Below are 20,161 nucleotides of genomic sequence, written 5' to 3' on the forward strand. Positions count from 1 at the left end.
GATGAAACTTGGTGTGTAAGTTGCTTATGTGGAGAGCTAGCTTGGGATTGCTTTTGAGTGGGGAGGGGCTAAGGTCAAGGTCACTATTACTTAAAATAGAAAAATGGTCACGGTCACTGTTACTTAAAATAGAAAAATGGTTTCTGCCCATTAACTTAAGTTTGCATTGACCGATATTGATGAAACTTGGTGTGTAGGTAGCTTATGTACAGAGCTAGCTAGGGATTGCTTTTGAGGGGGGTGGGGCTAAGGTCAAGGTCGCCTGTTACTAAAAATTGAAAAATGGTTTCTGCCCAATAACATAAGTTAGCATTGATAGATATTGATGAAACTTAGTGTGTAGCTAGCTTGGGATTGCTTTTGAGGGGGGTGGGGCTAAGGTCAAGGTCGCCTGTTACTAAAAATTTAAAAATGGTGTCTGCCCAATAACTTTAGTTAGCATTGATAGATATTGATAAAACTTGGTGTGTAGGTAGCTTATGTACAGAGCTAGCTTGGGATTGCTTTTGAGGGGGGTGGAGCTAAGGTCAAGGTCACTGTTACTAAAAATAGAAAAATGGTTTCTGCCCAATAACTTTAGTTAGGATTGATAGATATTGACGAAATTTTGTGTGTAGGTACTAGTTGCTTATGTGAAGAGCAAGCTTGGAATTTCTTTTGAGGGGGGTGGGGTCAATGTCACTGCTACTAAAAATAGAAAAATGGTTTCTGCCCAATAATTTTAGTTAGCATTGATAGATATCGATGAAACTTAGAGCGAAGGTAGCTTATGTGAAGAGCTAGCTTGGGAGGTTGGGTCAAGGTCACTTTTCCTAAAAATAGAAAAATGTTTTTCTGCCCAACAACTTAGTTAGAATTGATGGATAGTGATGAATCTTAGTGTGGATATAGCTTATATGAAGCTGCAGATTGAACTTGCTTTTGAGGGTGGGGAAGAAGGTCAAGGTACTTGATTTGTTGAGTGTAAGTTAAAAACTTAAGGTTTTTTTCAAAAAGCAGACAACTGATTTTTGAGAATATTTTACAAGAACATGCATGCCTTTGAAGTGAAGCAGGGTCTGTGTTCACTATCGTCATGACTCTGAGTTTTAGACTCAGACTCAGAAAAGGGAATTTTGAAATGTTATATAACATCTTTAATATAATCAGCTTGACAAAATAAGAGTGTGTTATCATTGAATATGATTTTAAATATGTAAAGCCATTTTCTCAAATATTGCTCAGCAAACAGTGAATTTACATTGAAATTGACATTTGCATTTTATTAAAGTGTTAATAATCAGATTAAACATTTTGCTTTGTAATAATAAATTGTCATTAGTATTCAGTAGGGATGCAAACGAATGGCAAAATTGATATTCGAATATTCGGTAATTCTTTCGAACGAATATTCGAATATTCGATTACCAAAATACATCTTTTAAAAGTTAAGTAAATTATGAGACCGGATGAGACCGGATTTTACGAGGAGAGACCGGGAAATAGTATCGCCCGTAAACTATTACAATATCATTCGGAACTCCTCGGCCATTTTATCGAAAACAACCTCGGATGTATGCAGGTACATCAGTTGAAGTAATTCGTAAAATTTTGAATTATATCATTAATTAAATGTAGTGTTTTATAGTTGTATTTATTGATCTAAGTTTAATTTGATTGCCATTAAATTGTATTATTGCAAACATAATTAAGAATCCCAAAAGTAATGTCACAAAGTTTAACTGCTAAATAAAATTACTACGCGATCTACTTGCAGCGGACTTAAACGTACCACTTTTTGAGTATGTAAACCGTCCAAATACATCCGAGGTTGTTTTTGAAAAAAAATGGCCGAGTAGTTCCGAATGTTACAATATTCGCTAAAGTAATTGCCGGTGCATTTAAGCTCTATTGTGTCGTAACCACTACGCGCGGCGGACACTGAATTTCACCAAATGAGCCTCTGAAATTCCTCATTTTAGAAAGACAAAAATAATACTTTATGATCAAAGATAGAAACAAAAACTTTTAATTTATAATCCTCTGCCTTTATATTTGTAAACAACGGGAACTTGGATGGATTTCTGGTCAATTGTTGTTATGTGCCAATGGAGGGTCTTTCCGTAGGACGAGCAGCCTCGTTCTGGGATTGACCACTACAAAAAAATGGAACAACCAAACCAACTTGGGAACTAGTTTATTTCAGAAATTCTTAATTGGTAGAGGCAATCTACCGAAAATATTTTTTGTCTCACTTGTCTTTCCGCCAATAATTGTAAAATTACGGGGCCTTTTTATCGCCGGGACCCGACGATATGTCCCTTAATGACACATGACGCGTGTTTAGTGTATTGTCATCACATTCACACGTCTGACATTATGGGCCAATCGTTGTAAAAACAAGACAAACGAATCTAAAACACTACAACCGAGGTGTTGGCAAAATAATTATCATTATATTTATTCAAGAACAAAACATCGAATATTCGAATACCGATTTTGACATTCGAATACTAAACGTTTGATCGAATATTCGAATATTCGAATATTCGTTTGCATCCCTAGTATTCAGTGATGTTGGCTTGCAGAAAGTTAAATCATTGTCATATGCAAAAAAATAGGTAAAAGATATTCACAATTATGAGACTTAATATGAATGTTGCAGCGAAACTAAACACATAAGAAACTTAATTAGAGTAATTTTCAGTTACGTCTCTTTTTGATAAAAGTAAAGATAAAGTCATACAACAAATTAATTGGCTATAATTTCTGATTGCCCATAACAAAAACCTGGTTTCGTCGCATTGCGGCGCTTCTAGTCTAATTTTTGAAGCTGCAGAAATAAAAGTTGGACAATGTGTATAGTTTTGCAAACATGTATTAAACATCAATCTTTTCCTCGAATGACCTTGTCTGTGATCTGTTTACCTACTTTCTTATTTTTTGAAGCTACAACAATTAAATTTGGACCATGTGTACAGTTTTGAAACTTATATCAATATTGACATTGACCTGTTGACCTCCCTTATATTTTTGAAGCTACAACAATGAAATTTGGGCAATGTGTATAGTTTTGCAAACAAGCGTCAATGTTGTCCTGGGATGACCTTGAATTTGACCTTTTGACCAACTTTTAAAGCTACAGAAATGAAATTTTGACCATGAGTATAGTTTTGAAAGCAAATATTTTTTACCCTCAGATTACCTTTTATTTGAGAACAAAATATCAAGCTCAGATTTTTGGTGTGTATCATTGTCAAATGGTCCTCTACTAAGATTGTTCAAATTATGTCCCTGGGTTCAAAGTTGGCCGCGCCCTTAGGGTCACATGTGTTACAAAAAAATATAAAGGAAAAAACTAAGAATCGTCTTGCCTGAAACCGAAAGGCCTAGAGCTAACATATTTGGTGTGAAACATTGTCTAGTGGTTACAATGGTTTGAAACTTTCACTTAAGTGAGTGATTTAGGGCCATCATGGCCGTCTTGTAATTGTCGCTTAATCAAACATATACAGCAGTTTGATATCCATAAGAGCTCTGTTCCCTTTGAAAACCAGCCAGATCCACTCACGTATGAGTGGATTATGGCCCTTGAAATTGTGTAGCCTTATCAAAGTATACTCTATTAGAAAGACAATAGTAACAGATACTTGTGTATTGTGATGTTTGTCTCCCTTTGTCCTTTGAAACATATGGTTCAGTATAATGACTGTTGCTGGTATGTACATTTTTTTACTATGAACAACTCTGTCCTTACATGTTGAACATGCAATGTTTCCAAGTGAACTATAAGTATATTGCCTGTTACCCATACATACATGCTTTTGATAGAAAATGACCACAAGAGCCATTCGAGTAGAGCATAGGCTCATAGGCCCAGTATAGTTAGTAAGTTTTAGGATAGTTATGTCTCCCCCTCTCTGGGGGAGACATATTGTTTTTGCCCTGTCCGTCAGTCCGGTAGTCCGTCAGTCCGTCCGTACGTCACACTTCGTTTCCGATCGATAACTGGAAAACCGCATGACCTAGGATCACCAAACTTGGTAGGGAGGTTGGTCGTGAGGTGTAGAGGATCCCTATTGTTTTTGGGGTCACTAGGTCAAAGGTCAAGGTCGCGGCGACCCCAATATAAAAAACATTTCTGCTCAAAATCTTGAGAATGGTTTAACCTAGGTTCACCAAACTTGGTAGGGAGGTTGGTCATGAGGTGTAGAAGATCCCTATTGTTTTTGGGGTCACTAGGTCAAAGGTCAAGGTCGCGGCGACCCCCAATGTAAAAAACATTTCCGCTCAATATCTTGAGAATGGTTTGACCTAGGTTCACCAAACTTGGTAGGGAGGTTGATCATGAGGTTTAGAAAACTCCTATATTTTGGGGGGTCACAAGGTCAAAGGTCAACGTCGCTGTGACCTCTAATGTAAAAAAATATTTCCGTGCATTATCAGGAGAATGCTTTGATCTAGGTTCACCAAACTTTGAAGTGAGGTTGGTCATGATGTCTAGATGATCCCAATTGTTTTGGGGGTAACAAGGTCAATAGTCAAGGTCGTGGTGACCTTCCATGTAAAAATCATTTGCGTGTAATATCTTTATGTCTCCCCCATTCATGGGGAGACATATTGTTTTTGCCCTGTCCGTCAGTCAGTCCATCAGTCTGTCAGTCAGTCAGTCAGTACGTCACACTTCGTTTCCGCCCAATAACTATAGAACTCTTAGACCCAGGAACTTCATACTTGGTATGCTAGTTGGTCATGACTAGTAGATGACCCCTATTGAATTTGGGGTCACTAGGTCAAAGATCAGGGTCAACGTGACCTTGAGGTGAAGAAACGGTTTCCACTCAATAACTAAAGATCCTTTGGGTCCAGGAACTTCATACTTGGTATGCTAGTTGTTCATGACTATTAGATGACTCCTATTGATTTTGAGATCAAAAGGTCAAAGGTCAAGGTTACCTTCAGGTAAAAAATGTTATGTTGGCAGTGACCTTAAGCTTAAAAATGGTTTCTGCTCAATAACTAAAGAAAGCTTGTACCCAGGAACTTCATAGTTGTTCATGACTAGTAGATGACTCCTATTGATTTTGAGATCAGTAGGTCAATGGTCAAGGTCACCGTGACCTTGAGGTGAAGAAACTGTTTCCGCTCAATAACTAGAGAACGCTTGCAACCAGGAATTTCATACTTGGTATGCTAGTTGGTCATGACTAGAAGATGACCCATATTGATTTTGAGATCACTAGGTCAAAGGTCAAGGTTGCCATGACCTTGAAGTGAAGAAAAAGTTTCCGCTCAATAACTAAAGATCCTTTGGTTTCAGGAACTTCATACTTGGTAAGCTAGTTGTTCATGACTAGTAGATGACCCCTATTGATTTTCAGATCAAAAGGTCAAAGGTCAAGGTTACCTTCAGGTAAAAAATGATACGTTGGCGGTGACCTTAAGCTTAAAAATGGTTTCTGCTCAATAACTTAAGAACGCTTGTACCCAGGAACTTCATTCTTGGTACGCTAGTCGGTCATGACTAGTAGATGACCCCTATTGATTTTGAGATCAGTAGGTCAAAGGTCAAGGTTGCCATGACCTTGAGTTGAAGAAATGGTTACCGCTCAGTAACTAGATTAATCAACAACACTTTCTTCTCTTCACTATTTAATATAATCGAATAAATCAAACTTCACTGTTGGTTTGTCTCCAGTCCAAAGTTACAAATTTCATGTCCATCATTTATTTTTTCTCAGCTACGACCACACAATAGGGGAGACAAGCGCTTTTTCAAAAAAGCAATCTCTAGTTATTAATATTTTTCTTCAAATGATATCTTATTTAACTTAAAATTAAAAAAATATATATAAACATTTCAATGTTAAAAATTAGTCACAGGCATTTTTTGTGCACATATTTCTTTCAAATATTTGTTTTCAAGAATAATGGGTCCTATGACTCGTGAAATGGAACAAAAAGAGTGTGTGAATATCTGTATTCCCTTGATAGGTATCTGATGGGAAGACTCCGTGGTTCAATATTGGGTCAGTGGAAAACTTTGAGAAGAATTTGGAAGATGCTCAACAACAAATGGGCATAGACCCTTCCAATTACATTGAGGTGAAATACAAGAGGTAAGGTGGTTGTTGGTCGTAATATCATTTATTTGTATATGACTAAGTAACATAGGTGCTAATACAGTTTCAGAATAAATGATAACAACATAATGATAACAACATTTTTAGCTCAACTATTCAAAGAATTAAGGAAAGCTATACTACTCACCCTAGCATCGGTGTCGGCGTCACACCTTGGTTTTGCATGCAAGCACCTTTTAAATCGTTATCTCAGTAAATACATCATTTATTGCATTGAAACTTTGGACATGTATTCGCAACTGTCTAACCTACTAAATTAATGAAGTTAGATAACACTTATTTGAATATAATGCAAAAAATATTTTATATTTTATGATATGACTTAGAAATTCTGGTTAAGGTTTTGCGTGCAAGCGCAGATAGGCTTCACCTCAGATAAGTAGATCCAATAATTTAACCATGCCCACGGGGGAAGATAAAATGGCTGTATGGAACTCCTTTTTAATGGTCACCGCATTGTAATTACCTTTCTTGTTGAAGACTGTAGCATCATGGAAATCTTGTCGTGTGGCAATATTTAGAACGCTTATTAATTATTTCTCGCTTCAAATGTCACCACAAAACAGCTTTCACTCACATTTTAAGAAGTAATGCTTCACCACCCTTAGAACTATTTCGAGACTGATTTGACTATTAACATAATCTGAATCACTGCGCGGATATCCATGACAACCACGAATTATCGCATATCCATACGCAATTATTTTCACTTAGCACAACAGAGTTCCAGCAAAAAATACATTTTTACTAAATTTTGTTTAACTGAGGTGGAAGAAAAAGCATCTACCATAGCGGCTCTTGTAAGATAGGTTCATCCCGACCCTCGCGCACTCTCATCCATGGAAGATACTTATAATCTTGCATATAATATAAATTTTGCCCCTTTATTATTCGACTTAGAAATTCTGGTCAAGGTTTTGCATGTAAGCACATATAGGTTAATATCTCACCAACTGCATGATTTATTGAATTGAGATTTAATTAAAACAGCACTCAATGATCAAGCGTACGGTCAATATCTCAGCAAATACATAGTGTATTGCAATGAAACTTTAGACAGGTCTTTCCAACTATCCAACTGACTTAACTAATCAAGTAAGATAACTCTATTTTGCATATAATGTAAATTATGGCTCTTTGTAATTTGACTTAAACATAGGGGTTGACGTTTTGCACGTAGGCCTGTAAACATCAATATCTTATCAACTACTTCATGTATTGCATTTAGGACTTTAAACGAAGGTACCCAACCATCCAACCTATTCAAATAATCAAATTAGATAACTCTTATCTTGCATATAATATAAATTTGCCCCTTTATTATTCGACTTAAAAAATCATGTTAGGTTTTTGAAAATCATGTTACGTTTTTGCGTGTAAGCACATATCACTAAATCATATCAATGTGAGTTATAACATGAAAAAAACATATGAGTGTGGTGTAGTTGATAGTCACTTTTCAGAGCACAAGGCAATATTCATTTCTTTTGAATAAAAAAAATGAATAATGCACTGCACAGAAATAGTGCAAATGTATGTTTATATTCAAAAACAGTTTTATATAAAGTATATTACCTTTTAATAAATCATAGAAATACTGTTAAAAAACTGTTACTTTGTGTACAAATAGTTTTCATGTACTGTAATGTGTACGTAGTATGTGCATCCATGCGTCTGTAAACAATTTCTTGTTAACATGATACAGTTTTCTTCTCGGTTCCTTTCGAAAACCAGCCAGATCCGCCCATGCATGCCTAGATTATGGGCCTTGAAAGTAAAAAAAATTAGTGTGTCTGTGAACAATTGCTTGTGAACATGGTACAGTCTTCAGTTTTGATTGTATCTCGATGAATCTTGTACAGTAACTAGATATCCATTAGAGCTCGGTTCCTTTTGAAAACCAGCCAGATCCGCCCATCCATGTCTAGATTATTGGCCTTGATGGTAAAAAAAATCAGTGCGTTTGTAAACAATTGCTTGTAAACACGATACAGTCTTCAGTTTTGATTGTATCTTGATGAAACTTGTACAGTATTTAGATATCCATTAGAGCTCGTTTCCTTTTGAAAACCAGCCAGATCCGCCCATGCATGCCTAGATTATGGGTCTCGAAGGTATAAAAAATGGCATTTTTAGCAAAGTCTGATTTTAACCAAGTCTACATGAGCGAAGTCTATTTTTTAGCCAAGTTTACATGTAAAGTCACAATTGCTTGTGAATGTTTGTTCAAATTATGTCTTCTGGGGTCGTTACTGGCCACACCCCCAGGTTCACAGGTTTGGTATACCTAAATTGGGAAATGTTAAAAACCTTTTTGTCTGAAACAGCTATGAAGATCCTTGCTATTTTGAACAAGGCTTGATTTAGTGGTCCACTACCATGGTTCAAAACTGGCACTGCCCAGGGGGTCACAAGAGACTTATTTAAGAAATATTTTCAAAATCTTCTTGTTTCAAACCACAAGGCCCATACCTTTTATGTTTGTTGTGGAGCATCATATGATGACCGTCTAGCAAACCATTTGAAATTATGCCCCTTTGGCAAAAGTTGGCCTCACCCCTTTTCACTTTTTAATTTTTAAAGCTACAGCAATGAAATTTTGACCATGTGTACAGTTTTGCAAACAAGCATCAATGTTGTCCTCAGATGTCATTGTCTTTGACCTTTTGACCAGTTTTTTAGCTCACCTGAGCACGAAGTGCTCAAGGTGAGCTATTGTGATCGCCTTGTGTCCGTCATAGTTGTCCGTCGTCAAAAATTTGACTGTTAACACTCTAGAGGTCACAATTTGGGCACAATCTTAATAAAACTTGGTCAGAGTGTTACCCTCAATAAAATCTTGGATGAGTTCGATATTGGGTCATCTGGGGTTAGTTTTTATAAAAACTAGGTCACCAGGTCAAATTAAAGGAAAAGCTTGTTAACACTATTGAGGTCATATTTATGACTGTATCTTCAGGAAACTTGGTCAGAATGTTAATATGAATATATTCGAATCTGGGTCATGTGCGGTCAAAAACTTGGTCACCAGGTCAAATTGAAGGAAAAGCTTGTTAACATTCTAGAGGTCACATTTATGAGTGTATCTTCATGGAAGTTGGTCAGAATGTTTATATTAATCTCTAAGTCAAGTTTGAATCCGGGTCATGTGTGGTCAAAAACTAGGTCATTGGGTCAAATCATAGAAAAATCTTGTTAGCACTCCAGAGGTCACATTTATGATGTATGTTCATGAAACTTAGTCAGAATGTTTATATTTATTAGCTCTAGGCCAAGTTTGAATCTGGGTCTTGTGCGGTCAAAAACTAGGTCACCAGGTCAAATAATAGGAAAAGCATGTTAACACTCTAAGGGCCACATTTATGACCAGATGTTCATATAAATTGATCAGAATGTTATTCTTGATGATCTTTAGGTAGAGTTTGATACTGGGTAATCAGAGGTCAAAAACCAGACCACTAGGTCAAATCATAGAAAAACTTTGTAAACAATGTAGAGGTTAAATTCTCTCTTTGATCACCATGAAACTATGTCAGAATGTTTGTGGTTATGAAGTCTATGTCAAGTTTGAAACTGGGAAACCTGAGTTCAAAAACTAGGTCACGAAGTCAAATCATTGTTAAAACACTGTTGGGCCATATTTTCTACTTTATTTATATAAAACATGGTCAGAATGAACTTATTACAGCAAGGTAAGGTTTGCAACTGGGTCATCCGTGATATTAAAAAAATCATCTGTGATATTAAAAAAAAACTTGGTCACTAGGAAGGATCTAAGTAATATATATTTTAATTCCAAGTGTTTTAATCACACTCACTGCTAATATACATTCTGAATTAAATGAGTACAGTTTTGAAAGCAAATATTTTTTTACCCTCAGATAACTTTTACTTGGCACATATTAAAATAGTTCATGCAACTATATATAATTTTTTGTTGCCTATTACTAATACGTACATGCTCTGAATTAAAAAGACCACAAGAGCCATGCCAGTAGAGCATAGGCCCTTTTGGGCCTCTTGTTATGGAAATACATGTGTAACATTTATTTTGGAATTAATTCTATTTGTGTTGATGGTTTGTTTTAAACAACAATGTACAGTGTTTGCCAGTCAAATATTACTCATTGTGTTCTTTGTCTCTTGTAAATCTTGCCATTTTTAGCTCACCTGTCACTTTGTGACATGGTGAGCTTTTGTGATCGCCTTTTGTCCGGCGTCCGGCGTGCGGCGTCTGTCAACAATTTACTTAAAAGACATCTCCTCCTTAACCGCTGGGCCAATATTAATAAAACTTCATAGGGATGTTCCTTGGGTGGTCTTCTATCAAAGTTGTTCAAAGAATTCAATTCCATGCAGAACTCTGGTTGCCATGGCAAACAAAAGGAAAAACTTTAAAAATCTTCTTCTCCCAAACCACAAGGCTTAGGCCATTGATATATGGTAGGTAGGATCACCAAATGGTCCTCTACCAAGATTGTTCAAATTATGGCCCTAGGGTCAAAATTGGCCCCGCCCCGGGGGGTCATGGGTTTTCTCCATATGTTTATAGTGAACACTTCAAAAATCTTCTCCTCTGAACTTACTTGGACTAGAGCTTAGATATTGGGCATGATTCATCGTCTAGTGGACCTCTACAAAGTTTGTTTAAATTATGGCCCTGGGGTCAAAATTGGCCCCGCCCCGGGGGTCATGGGTTTTCTCTATATGTTTATAGTGAAAACTTCAAAAATCTTCTCCTCTGAACTAACTTGGCCTAGAGCTTAGATATTTGGCATGATTCATCGTCTAGTGGACCTCTACAAAGTTTGTTCAAATTATGGCCCTTGGGTCAAAATTGGCCCCGCCCCCTTGGGGGGTCATGGGTTTTCTCTATATGTTTATAGTGAAAACTTAAAAAATCTTCTCCTCTGAACTTACCTGGACTAGAGCTTAGATATTTGGCATGATTCATCGTGTAGTGGACCTTTACAATGATTGTTCAAATTATGGCCTTGGGGTCAAAATTGGCCCCGCCCCGGGGGTCATGGGTTTTCTCTATATATTTATAGTGAAAACTTAAAAAATCTTCTCCTTTGAACTTACTTGGACTAGTGCTTAGATATTTGGCATGATTCATCGTCTAGTGGACCTCTACAAAGATTGATCAAATTATGGCCTTGGGGTCAAAATTGGCCCCACCCCGGGGGGTCATGGGTATACTTGATATGTTTATAGTTAAAACTTCAAAAATCTTCTCCTCTTAACTTACTTGGACTAGAGCTTAGATATTTGGCATGCTTCATCGTCTAGTGGACCTCTACAAAGATTGTTCAAATTATGGCCCTGGGGTCAAAATTGGCCCCGCCCCTGGGGGGTCATGGGTTTTCTCTATATGTTTATAGTAAAAAAAATCAAAAATCTCCTCTGAACTTACGTTGCTTAGAGCTTAGATATTTGGCATGGTTCATCGTCTAGTGGACCTCTACAAAGATTGTTCAAATTATGGCCTTGGGGTCAAAATTGGCCCCGCCCCGGGGGGTTAGGGTATTCTCTATATGTTTATAGTTAAAACTTAAAAAATCTTCTCCTCTGAACTTACTTGGACTAGAGCTTAGATATTTGGCATGATTCATCGTCTAGTGGACCTTTACAAAGATTGTTCAAATTATGGCCTTGGGGTCAAAATTGGCCCCGCCCCCTTGGGGGGTCATGGGTTTTCTCTATATGTTTATAGTGAAAACTTCAAAAATCATCTCCTCTGAACTTACGTTGCTTAGAGCTTAGATATTTGGCATGATTCATCGTCTAGTGGACCTCTACAAAGTTTGTTCAAATGATGGCCCTGGGGTCAAAATTGGCCACACCCCGGGGCTGATGGGTTTTCTCTATATGTGTTATAGTGAAAACTTAAAAAATCTTCTCCGAACTCACAAAGACAAGTAACGTCTTAATTTAAACTGGATAACATATTTAGTACACATACCAATTTTTAATATGGGCCACATACAACAATTAATAACAAATATACATATATAGATACACACGTAAAATCAAGTAGTGACAAGAGCTTAGATATTTGGCATGATATATCATCTAGTTGACTTGTACCAATATTGTTCAATCTTTGGCCCTGGGGTCAAAAAATGGCCCCACCCGGGCGGTCATGGGTTTCCTTATATATGTATATGATGAAAACTTAAAAAATCTTCTCCGAAACCAAAAGGTGAAGGCCTTAGATATTTGGTATGAAGCATCGTTTATTGGACCACTATTAAGATTGTTCAAACTTTAGCCCTGGGGTCAAAATTGGCCACGCCCCGTGGCTTAGGTTTTCAATATTTGTATATAATGGAAGAATGTGCAATATATGACAGGTGAGCGATTCAGGGCCATTTGGCCCTCTTGTTAACCAATTCCTTTCAAATTTTATGACACTTGACTGGTTAGTCATGAAATCTGAATTGTTGTAGACTTAGAATGTTTTAGAATTGCCTTTTAACCAATTGCTAAACTGTATTCTGCAGAGTACAGGTTGGGCCAGTAGACGTACTTAGAGTTCTTCCTTTGATCCTCATCGGCTTATACTTCTATCAGGTAAAAAGTAGAAATGCAATATATTTGTAAGCTGCTTTGGGTAAAAATATTGAGATAATAATGTCAATGCCAATTTCTTAAGGGGTGATGTTGATTTGCAATTGTGTTGCAGGATAAGAAAATCCTTGTGGGCTTCTTTCATATATATATAACTATGGAACTTTATTTTAGACCAAAAAAATTTGATGGTTCCAAAACATTTCAATTTTACAAAAGAGCTTTTAAACCCATTAACTATGGCATTGCTTTTAAAATTGATTATTAATATCTTGAAAGCACTTAACAAAGAATAGTCTTTTGAAGAATTTTACTTTAGACATAACGCTAAACACTCTCAAAATAATTGCTTAGGTACATGAAGAAGCCATTTAAACAGATATGTTGCTACAGTTTGTGTGCAGGTGGAGAAATTTTGCTTGGACATAATTCTTTGGATATTTTGATTTATGCCAGGGGTGATCCCAAAGTTCGTGTAAATTGTTCATAACATTTTTATTTTTATTCCAATACATCTGAAACTGTATTATCCACAAGATCAATTTATTATCCCCCGCCTATGAAATAAGGAGGGGGATATTGAAATGGTGTTGTCCTTCCGTCCGTCCGTCCGTCCGTCTTTCCTTCCGTCCGTCCTTCCTTCCTTCCGTCCGTCTGTCCGTCACCTGCGTTTTCTCAGTAACTAGCCGGTATAATTTCATGAAACTTAAAATAAATATGAACCACTATACTAGAATGATGCCCGTCCAAAAAAAAATTTGATTGGTCAATTGTCCTTGGAGTTATTGCCCTTGATTTTTTGAAAAATGCACATTCACAGCCATTTCTCAGTCACTAGCTGGCAGAATTTCATGAAACTTAAAATAAATATGAATTACTATACTGGGATGATGCCTGTTCATTTTTTTTTGGATTGGTCAATTGTACTTGGAGTTATTGCCATTGATTTTTTGAAAAACTCATTTACAGCCATTTCTCAGTAACTAGTTGGTAGAAATTCTTGAAACTGAACCAACATACTGCGATGATGCCTGTTTATTTATATTTTGGATTGTGTAATTTCTATATGAGTTATTTGCCCTTGATTTATTAAAAGATCCATGTTTGCAGCCTTTTCTATGCAACTAGCTGGTAGAATTTCATGACACTTGGAATAAATAAGAACCAACATACTGTGATGATGCCTGTCTATTTTTCTTTTGGATTGGTCAATTTTCCTTAGAGTTATTGCCCTTGATTTATTAAAAAATCATTGTTTGCAGCCGTTTCTCAGTAAAACCAATGTGCTTATCTTATTATTTCTGAGATTTTTTTTAACCTTCAAGCACAAACTAGCCATCAAGCACAAACAAGCCATCGTTGGCAGGGGATATCTTTTCACTGAAAATGCTTGTTTCGAGATAAAATATGAGGCGAAATAATAATCAGCTGACGATAACAATAATAAACGGTATCCTTGGTAACGCATCAGGCCGTAGTCGGCGCACGCCGAAATGTGTATACTTGTTATCATTCATTCACCTTAAGTAATGAAATGTGTACACTGGTTCTTATCATCAAAAATCTGCGCACGTTCAATGTCATGACTTCATTTCCATAAAATTCTTCGTTGTTTACTACATCCGGTTTGAAAATAGCAGCTTGTTTGTTTGAACAGTCAAGGAAACCAAACCTGCGTCATGACGTAAACTGGAAACATTGAATTACGGAGCGTCATTAAATTTTGTGTCAGAATGAGAGAAAGGGAGCGATACTTTTAATGGAGTTTGGCCAAGCTTTCGTCTACAAATGGCACAGAGATTCAAGAACGGCAGAAATTGTTTGAAGACAATAAGAGAGAAGGTAGGCCTTCTATCGTGATTCCTAGTGTCGAGAAAAAGTGAGGGGTTTTATTCGGGAAGACAGACTATAAACGTTGAGACAGATTGCCAGTGAACTCGACATATCTCCTTCAACTGTGCATGGGATTCTTACGAAAGAGTTAGGTATGTCGAAAGTCAGTACGCGCTGGGTCTTAAAGTTGCTGTCGGACGAAGAAAAGCAGACGTGTGCAAGGTGTTCAGCTGCATTCTTGGATCAGTACGCAGCCGAAGGTGACAAATTGCTTGATAAGATAGTAACAACAGACGAAACTTGGCTTAATCACGATGATCCGGAGAAGAAGGCCCAATCGTCAGTGTGGAAAACACCAAGAACACCGCCACCAAATAAAGCTCGGGGGCAAAGAAGCTGCGGAAAAGAGATGTTCATTTTCTTCATGGATCGCTGCGGGATGATCCTTTAGCACAGAGTCAAAGAGGGAAGAACGGTGAATGCTGACTATTACTTATGGTAAATATATATGCAACCCACGGATGTATCTAATAAATATATTAATAAACTACACCTGAACACCGTTAATCCGAAATCATAGGGCCCAACAAATTACTTCGGAATAGCGGTGCTTTGGATTAACAATTTTACGAAAATGACAGCGTTCGCGAATTATAGATGATGTGAAAAACTAATTAAGCCGTGAAGATTGCAATGTTTGTTACACGTTACCATTACGGTACACTCGGTTTGAGTTATCTTTCGTATACAAAAATATTTGTTGATTTAGTGTTTAATAATTGACAAATAATTTTTTATTATACTTCTTTATTAAAACAACATAAAACATTTAAAACAAAATGACAGCACATGTATTTATTTGGATTGTTCAGTAGCGGGTCGAGCAAGCAATGCAGTGATCAAATCAGATGAGATAGACATTTTCGAATGATAATCAGATTGTGTTTACCAGCAATTATATATACACTATTTCACCTAAATGAATCGCTCATTTTCTGACACGCATGTTTGTAACATACGTATGCTCAATGTCATTCTTAAACAAGGGCTAATTGTGCTCCATTGTCACCTCAAGCCGATGCCTGAGTGCATTCGCAGTAGGGTGTGAAAAAACTTTGACACGATCAAGTTCGAAATAAGAATTGATAAATAGGTGTGAAAAACCAAATCGGGAATTTACTTCGCAATAGCGATTATTTCGGAATAGCGATTTGGGAATAAAGACCAAACATTTAGTTAAACAAAGACGGAGCAAAATCAGAACTGAAAAATAATTTCGAAATAGCGATAATTTCGGATAAACGGTGTTCGGAATAGCGGTGTTCAACTGTACAATGATATAAAAATAAAATATATTTGTATAAAAACATAGCGATTTATTAATTTTATATTACAATATTACAAATTATAACATCATCGCTAGCATTGCTAACTGAAACATGTTGATTTTCAGTTATTGAAAATGGATGTCATCAATGCTCTTAAGAGGAAACGGCCTGCTTTGTACCTTGATCGGATTATCCTGCACCAGGATAATTCTCCTGTACATAGGGCCAACTCTACACAGTTAGAGATTACATTACTTAGATTTGAACATATAAGAACACACTCCCTATAGCCCTGACTTAGCACCCATAGATTTCAGGACCTTTCCCGAGATAAAGACTTCCTCCGTGGACAGCGCTTCCAGGACGTTGCTGATTTGACATTGGTAACCGGTCGAAAAGTTTCACAATTTGACACAGACTGGTACTGGGAGACATTTACCAAGTAGATTGCGAGACACCAGAAATGTGTAGCCTTGCGCGGTGACTACGTAGAAAATGTGCGCCGTTCATTGAACATGGATGACGTGTGACGTTAATTGACGTTGTTTACGTTTTGAGCTTGCGTCAAGTGACGCACAGTGACTGTGTTGTAATTGATGTAACTTTCAAACTGTTTAGTGGATTTGTATAATATTTATCGTGAATTATTGTAATTCATTAAACATTATTGTGGTATATTTTTCGTTTATTTATTAACAATAAAGCACAAATTACAGTATATTTACATGAACTTCACGATCACCCCTCGTATATATAGGGGAAATTATGATAGGACACTTTCCTGGTGACCTGTATCACGTCTATTTCGGTGTGTAAACACGGATACATGTTTACTCACCAAACAAAACTATTGAAGGTCACCAGAAAATTGTATATTGTAATATACCATTTATTATATATAGTCGAAACTCGTTATGTTGACTTTGTTGTTCTACACATTGGAATTACAAAAACATATCACCAATCCAGTTTGATATGTGTCGGACATCTGAATTCTGCAATTTAACGGTCGTGTTATATATTATATAAAGAGATAAAAAAATGAATTATTTGGGCCAAATTTATTTAATTCACGTTTATGGATTACACAAATTAGATACAAAACCACAATTAAATATTTACCCCTCAACTTCCATTCCTTAAATGAACTGCCTTTCGGTAATTGCGTTTATCAATCGATGAACGCAACATCTTCGGATATGTTTAGATTGCAATTCATTTCATAACAATATACATGAAAACTTGTTAATGATTTTATTGTGTCAGCAGGTCCCGAAAAATATAAATCAAATTTTTAGAAAGTGTTAATTATACCCCCACAAACGAAGGAGTGAGCTTGTCGGTCAGTCGGTCAGTCTGTCGGTTTTCATGGTTTCCGGACGATAACTCATGAAAGGCTAGACAGATTTGAAAATTTTTTGGTACACAGGTGTAACATCAGAAGATACAGGTCAAGTTCGATATTGGGGCTGGTGGGGCCAAGGTCAAGTTCACTGTTACTAAAAATAGAAAAAAACGGTTTCCGGACGATAACTCATGATAGGCTTGACAGATTTGAAACTTTTTTGGTACACAGGAATATACAGGTCAAGTTCGATATTGGGGCTGGTGGGGCCAAGTTCAAGGTCACTGTTACTAAAAATAGAAAAACGGTTTCCGGACGATAACTCATGAAAGGCTTGACAGATTTGAAAAATTTTTGGTACACAGGTGTAACATCAGAAGATACAAGTCAAGTTCGATATTGGGGCTGGTGGGGCCAAGGTCAAGGTCACTGTTACTAAAAAAAGACAAACGGTTTCCGGACGATAACTCATGAAAGGCTAAACGGATTTGAACAATTTTTGGTACACAGGTGTAACATCAGAAGATACAAGTCAAGTTCGATATTGGGGCTGGTGGGGCCAAGGTCAAGGTCACTGTTACTATAAAAAGAAAAACGGTTTCCGGACTATAACTCATGAAAAGCTAAAGGGATTTGAACAATTTTGGTACACAGGTGTAACATCAGAAGATACAGATCAAGTTCGATATTGGGGCTGGTGGGGTCAAGGTCACTGTTACTAAAAATAGAAAAATGGTTTCTGCTTCATAACTTTTATTGGGCATGAGATATTGTGATGAAACTTATAGGTTGTATAGGCAGCTTCTGTGAAGACAATGCTTGTGATTGAAAATGGGGCCAGTGGAGTAAAGGTTTTTGTGCACTGTTACGAAAATAGAAAAACGGTTTCCGGACAAACAATACATGCATGATAAAAGAAGATGCAGTGTGCAGTAACCTTGGAGTTATGGCCTCTTTTCAAAGGAATGGTTAGCCATTCCTGTGTCCAGGCGGCATTTGGGGGTATTCGTCACTCCTGTGACAGCTCTAGTTTATTATATTTTAATTGTATTGTTGCCATAAGTGTTTCAATTTTTATTTAAAAGTGATTTCAAGTGGTTGATCTTTTCCCACGTTATTGTGACGTCATTTGACAATCAGGTTCTATTAACAGAATGGGTAAGAAAGGATTCTTGAATGAAATAATGCACTATTGGTGTAAATATAAGGAATGAATTGTGGGGTTGATGTCTTTATCGGGGATTTAAACACAATTGGGCTGGTCAAAGTACGCACCAGGAGTCCTCTCCAGACACTTGGACCAGCCCAATTGCGTTCATACCCCGATAATGACATCAAACCCTTGTATATTGTAAGAAAACGGTAAAGCACATATGACAACAACTTAAAATATCACATTTGTTATGTATGCCCGTTTGTTTTCTACATGCAGTATAGAGAAATTACATTGTCACTAAACTTTCAATGTTGTAGAATTTTCCGATGATGTCATCGTTGACCTTAATTGTGCGTTTCAGTCACAGCTTGATCAATAAAAGACTCTTTCATCAAAAACATCTTTAATTATTTACACTTACCAAATGACATCCAATTATGACAGTTTGTTATTTTGACATGCACAGTAATTTAGTGACATGCCGCAAACCGTCATGACAACTTCGCACGTACAACCTCGATCAGTTCGACATAAGGGACAAGGAAAATGTGTGAAATTTGACCACTGGGACTGAAATAGGAGGTTGACGTAGCGAAAAATCGAGATAGAAAAGTCGACTCAAGCAGATTTATTTTATATAGAATAAGAAGGAATGAATTCGGGACCAGAGATATCAGACATCCACATAACGAGTTTGGACTGTACCTGCCTATTTTATTATTCCTTTTTATTTTTCGGTTTCAATTTGGTTTAAATTTACTGCCATCTGTCAAATGTGTGTATGAATTCAAATGTGTTACGTAGTTTTGTGAAGTCAAGGGAGGCTACTTCAGCGAAACGAAGTAAGAAGTTACAGAATTCACTTTATTGAGCGAAATAAGAACAAAATATTTTATGTCTTAGCAAAATTAACAAATTGCTAATATGAAAACAATTATTTAATGTCACAGCCAAAAAAAAAAACCTACAAAAAAACGGTACTTATTGTACGAGTATACACTAATCGTCATTTCCTGTAGACTAAACGCGGCCATTTAAAGCAAAGTAAATATTTGTGGGAGTTTTTGATGATCATAATATGCAGAATTGACGGAAGTTTGTGAGTCAATTGCTTTTTCTATTGATGGCGCAAATTTGCTTTTTTCTTTGTATTAGAGAGCTGCTCATATTTATGATAATAAACATGGATAATGCAACAATTTATGAACTTCAAATTGGCAAACAACTAGTTTACTGCAGTAGCTGTCTATATAGATTGTAAGTGTTCTCTGATTCGTGCTTATCCTCATGGTTCTTTGAAAAACCATGTTCCTGAATATTTACATGCTTCTGGAGCGTGAGTAAAGTTTGATAATTTATTTAGAAGTTGACTGGTTCTACCAGTTTTTGTTTTGTCACGCTATTTTTAGCAATGCAAAAGTAGTTCTGAGACTACACATGGTACACGCATGATACGGAATCAGAAAACGACAGTATCATGATACTGATTTTTCAATACGGCATGCTGTATTTTCACTGCTGGATATGGAAAAGGAATTTGATAGGCATATAATAAATATATATATATATGTAACCATTCTAAAGAACAATACATTAAATATTGAGTTTGAATGCACTTTTGTAGACTTGCACTTTCTGTTTATTTCTCCCCCTTTGTATATCTTTAGTTCACTAGGTAAGAGCTGAAAATGATGGGAAAACTATGAATTTGTGTTCTATATGTGGGGGCCATGTTTTACATCTCCAGTGTCTTTGAGCATGCTCTGCTTCTTGTGGAAATATCATATGTGTATTTGCTAGGTGA

General features: G+C 36.6%; 1 protein-coding gene across 2 annotated transcripts in view; it reads left to right on the forward strand.

Annotated features, from left to right (window-relative positions):
- The window catches only part of LOC128243278 (AFG3-like protein 2), a 93,820-nt gene that overhangs the window by 31,532 nt on the left and 42,127 nt on the right, over positions 1 to 20,161 (forward strand). For both annotated transcript variants that reach the window (XM_052960934.1, XM_052960933.1), the window contains 2 exons: positions 5,974 to 6,098; positions 12,629 to 12,698. In XM_052960934.1, coding sequence (XP_052816894.1) covers positions 5,974 to 6,098; positions 12,629 to 12,698 — 195 coding nt within the window. The remainder of the gene's footprint in view (positions 1 to 5,973; positions 6,099 to 12,628; positions 12,699 to 20,161) is intronic.

Source organism: Mya arenaria, chromosome 8 (genome assembly GCF_026914265.1).
Source record: "Mya arenaria isolate MELC-2E11 chromosome 8, ASM2691426v1".
Classification (NCBI taxonomy): Eukaryota; Metazoa; Mollusca; class Bivalvia; order Myida; family Myidae; genus Mya; species Mya arenaria.